The following is a 5,188-nucleotide window of genomic DNA, read 5'->3' as shown; positions in this document are numbered from 1 at the left end:
GAATTTCATCTTATTTGAAAACTTCTACACGTTAAACTTGGAAACGGCAGATATCAACCATTAAAATTATAGATTTTGAATCCTTTCGATCACATAGGTAAATGATATCAAAAAATCACAAAAATTATTTTCTAGAAACTTCAAATGCGCTAGATCAAGTCTAACGGAGGCTGATCGTCGAATTTGAAAATTCTATATCAGTCAAAATGGCTCAGAAGGCACGGAGGCCCGTGCTCCTTAGGACGAGCAACCCTATATATATATATTATATATATATATTATATATTATATATATATATATTAATAATATTATATATAATTAGAGCTGGAATACTATAATAATAAAAACGCTCTTTTTGCTATCAAGTTTAACCCTTGGATGAGAAAATATATATCGTTAGGATGATATTAGTCAGTTAGAGTTGAGTGGTCCCCTAGGGTGAGTGGTCCCACTAGATTTTAGTATTTAATCCAATGGTTAGAAATAATGAAAAGAATTGATCCAAAGGCTAAAAACTGTGGTAACAATGAAATTTTGCTACTATAATAGAGCCAGTCCAACTCTCTCTCTCTCCTCTCTTCTCGCTCGTCTGTCTCTCTTTATATATGATATATATATATATATATATATATATATATATATATATATATATTATTATATATATGAGTATTAGAGCCCTCGTACTCATAAGTTGTTTTCGATGATGGGCTTCCAAATCGACGATCCACTCCGTTAAATATGATCTAGAGTGTTTGAAACTTCTAGAAAATAAATTTCGTAAATTTTCGAAATCATAATAAAGTCCATCAAGTGGGCATAAAATGACGGTCAAAATCGAAAGACGTCTTAAAAAAGATGATCGGATCCTTCATTTCAAGATCGGAGTTATTAATCTTTATCTATGTAGTGATAGAATTTTCTATCAAAAATTCAACGATTTCGATTTTTTTACACCGTTAAACTAGCCAGTAATTTCGATACGGCCGTTAAAAATTATCAAATTGTGACTCTTGATCGTAAGGTAAATGATGTCGAAATATATAGTCCGGCTAGGATACTATCGATAGCATCAAATATATAGTCCGGTAGGATACTATCGATAGCATCAAAGGGTTGGTACATCGTATTTTCCACGTTAGATTTAATTCTTTGATTATTTTTATCCGTTAGATTCTATATTCAACGATCACCCACTCATCCTAGGCGCACATTATTCTAACCGCACATTTCTTTAATAAAGAGTAAACAACTAATAGCACTAATAGATTGGTGCTGTTGATAGTATTCCAGTCGTATTATATATATATATAATATATATATTATATAATATTATATATATATTAATATATATATATAATATTATAGTCCAGCTATGGTGCTTGTAAAAGCACAAAGTACTTGGTGCGTTGTAAATTTTTACCTTAGATTTACTCATCTGGATCATTTTCAACATTAGATTATACTATTCAACCAATCGCTCACTCAACCCTAGGAGGTCATATCATCCTAACCGCATGTCTCTTAATCTAATGGCTAAAAATTATAAATCAATAACTTAGTACTTTTAAAAACATAGAAACTCAATTATATATATATATATATATATATATATATATATATATATAGTATATATATATAATATATAACTATTTATATTTATAAAATGATTAATTAAAATCTACAAAATTATGCCCAGTGTCGGTAGCACTACTCCTCGTACTCTTCTGATTTCGCAGAGCGTAATTGCAGACGCTGGGGCCTACGCGCCGAGGAATTCTACACTGTCACACTTGCACCACGTCATCAATAACAAGCCAATCACATTCCTTCTTTTTAAACAAAAATACAATAAAAATATTTTTTTACAATCATGATGGGACATATATTTTTAAAAGGATTAATTTGATTGGTTTGTTACACCACGTCACTAATATACCCGTTGCATTCTAGAATTTTTCCTACGCGCCTTCCCCTTTAAAAAAAAAAAAAAAAACATACAAACACTCACACAGACACACTGAGCTTCCAAACGAGTAAAACGCGGCACGTGGTCTATGTACAGTACAAAGTGGCGAGTCAAGCCATCGGCCTAACTGAGATGGCTCAGCTTCATCCTCCGCCCTCCGATACAGCACATCAACGGCTAAAAACTAATCTTTAAAACTTATAATTCTTTTTCTCGTTTGCATCTCTCGTCAGATCAATAAGAACACGTACGGCGACGAAGAAAGCAAAAGTGGCGATCGATAATGCCATCGCAACCACCAGTGTGAACGGCGTCTTCTTCCATTTTTTTGTCCCTGGGGGGCATTTTACAGCTACTTTGCTACTTATATCTCAGTCCGAATCAGTGGCTCAACGCCTCACGGATCCTCCCCCAATTGTTTTCTATACATCATCATAAGCAGTTGCTCAATCGACGCTTCAATCGTTTTCCCACGCCGATGGCTTTCCATCTCGTTTGTTTCTTCCTGCAACTGCTTCTTCTGACGACATTTCTGAATTTCAGCTTTGGACGTCATTTCAACGTCACGAGTAGCCGCAAGGCGATCGAAATCGGAATAGGAATCGGAATTGGCGGGGGCGGGGGCGGCGGCGGGGGAGGCAGCCCGTCCCCTCCCGGATCGGGCTGTCCCTGTACCCCTCCCCCGCCTCCCCCCTGCACTCCCAACGGGCCGATAACACAGGCCTGCTTTCCGAACGTTCTGCTGTACAACGCCTACCTCGTAATCCAGCGATTCAGGGGAACCATCACCTCCGACCCACAGGGCATCACCAATACGTGGGCGGGCACCGACATCTGCAGTAAGACTTCCTATCTCGGATTCTTCTGCGAGACGCCGCCGAACCGCGTAAACACGCCGACGGTCGCCTCCGTCGACTTCAACGGATACCGGCTCGGCGCCCCCACCGTCTGCGGATTCGTCGACCAGTTGCCCGACCTCGCGCTCTTCCACGCCAACTCCAACAACTTCGGGGGCACGGTGCCCGACCTCAGCGGCCTGCGATTCTTCTACGAGCTCGACGTCAGCAACAACAAGCTCACTGGCGCCTTCCCCGCCGACGTCCTCTGCCTCAACAACGCCACCTTCCTCGACCTCCGCTTCAACGGTTACGTCGGCGCCGTCCCCCCGCAGGTCTTCGTGCTCAGCATGTTACAGGTGCGGTAACATTCCATTTCTCTTAAAAGCTTAAACATATATGCAAAGAGTAAAATGACTTTGCATCTGTATACTTAAAATATATTTCATATTAACTTTATTAATTTCTTTAATAATAGTTATTTAAATCTTTAAATAGACATGCGTAACAACTATGCTTTACTTTTCGATATAAAGCAAAGCATTTTGTTACTTTATGTAAAGGTTAAAAATGTATGATGGCCCACTCAACTGTAGGACATTCTATTCCGCAGAATCCGGTGCCAATTCCAAAAGGAAAAAATAAAAGAAAAAAAATCAGTTCGCTATTTCGATCCAAAACAAAGAAAACAGAAAAAAATTAGGTGGCGCCAATCCAAAACAAGGAAAAGAGGAAAAGATTCGACAGGCAATTCCGGAATGAACTGTATTGACTGGTCTCCATACAGTTTTATCTTATAGAATAATTGCCTATGCTTTTCTATAAAAATATTAAATAATAAATATATATTCTTACAAAATTTTTGTTTTCAGATTTATTCCTTCAAAATTCTTTACGTTTGTAAACATATCTTTATGTTAATAAAATCTAGATAACTATAAGTTAACTAATTTTCTTATTCTTTATATATATAATATGTATTTTAATATTGAGTCCCGTTATCGATTGTCCCTAGTATAAGTAGCAAAAGATTTAGTAGTTGGTACCCGAGGTTTCAAATTCGAATTTTAGTTGATTCATATTTCTAGCTAAATTTACTTTCCGTCATCTTTTTTATCCTCTCCTCTTTTTTCATGGCGATGACGTGTTGCGGTGAATACTATAAGAACAAAATAGTCACTATTTATGCTATCCGTTTTATTTATTTTTTAAAAAATAAATTTAGTTAAAAATATAGATTAATTAAGATTTAAATTTAAAATCTCAAATATTAATTATTAAATTTTTTATCACTTGCGTGGCCGGTTGTGAAGGAATTGTTTGTTTTCCAAATGTTAAACTAACGGACGAGAAAGTTTAAATATTTTCTAATCAACAATGCGCAGGTCCTTTTCCTGAACAACAACAACTTCACGGGGCAGCTCCCCGCGGACCTCGGCCTCACCCCGGCGCAGTACCTCACTCTCGCCAACAACAAGTTCACTGGGCCGATTCCCAGTTCGATCGGCCAGGCGGCCAACACGCTCCTTGAAGTGCTCTTCCTAAACAACCTGCTCTCTGGCTGCCTCCCCTACGAGATCGGCCTCCTGAAGAAGGCGACGGTGTTCGACGCGGGGACGAACCTGCTGACCGGCCCGATCCCGCTCTCCTTCGGGTGCCTAAAGAAGATCGAGCAGCTCAACCTGGCGGACAACAAGCTCTACGGCGAGGTGCCTGACGTGCTGTGCAGACTGGGGAGCCCCGGGGTTGGCAACCTGATGAACTTATCGCTGTCTGACAACTACTTTACGTCGTTGGGGCCCAGCTGCTGGGCTTTGTTAAAGAAAGGGATGCTGGACGTGCGCAAGAATTGTATTCCGGGAGTTCCGGACCAGAGGTTGCCGGAGGAGTGCAAGTTGTTCCTATGGCAGAAAAAGTACTGTCCGCTGAACACGTACGTACCCTGTCAGTCCCCGTGGCCGGAGGGTGCGGATCAGCTCAATTCCAAGGGGACGGCGGCGGCGCCGGAGACAATGCCGGTGGCGGACGGGGGCCGCGATCGGAGCCGGGCGTCGGGGTACACTACTTACTCTGCGCTGCACCAGAATCCAAAGCCATGAGAAAGAAGAGGATTGGTTCGATGTGGCTATGCGTGTCAAGTTTAATTCCAAGTGCATATGCATTTGTGTGTCCATTTGGCCGTGGTCTGAGTTTCATTGCTCGTACGTTTCTCACTTCCACTACAATTATCCTCTGCTTTATCTGCCTTGTCACTGTTTTTGCATCATTGTCTTGGTCTTCTTTCTTTCTTTTATTGTCTCTGTTGTCTAATTTGTCTGTCGAAATTAATGTGACAAATGAATAAATCTTAGTGTTCCCAAGATACTGAAATATCTTTGGAAGAAA

General features: G+C 40.0%; 1 protein-coding gene across 1 annotated transcript; it reads left to right on the top strand.

Annotated features, from left to right (window-relative positions):
- On the top strand, positions 1,993–5,188 carry LOC109725971 (uncharacterized protein At4g06744-like). Its single transcript, XM_020255383.1, has 2 exons — positions 1,993–3,162; positions 4,189–5,188. The coding sequence occupies exons 1-2, from the start codon at positions 2,446–2,448 to the stop codon at positions 4,900–4,902; spliced, it is 1,431 nt and encodes a 476-aa protein (XP_020110972.1). The 5' UTR covers positions 1,993–2,445; the 3' UTR covers positions 4,903–5,188.

Source organism: Ananas comosus, linkage group 20 (genome assembly GCF_001540865.1).
Source record: "Ananas comosus cultivar F153 linkage group 20, ASM154086v1, whole genome shotgun sequence".
Classification (NCBI taxonomy): domain Eukaryota; kingdom Viridiplantae; phylum Streptophyta; class Magnoliopsida; order Poales; family Bromeliaceae; genus Ananas; species Ananas comosus.
This window is presented reverse-complemented; position numbering and strand designations above follow the sequence as displayed.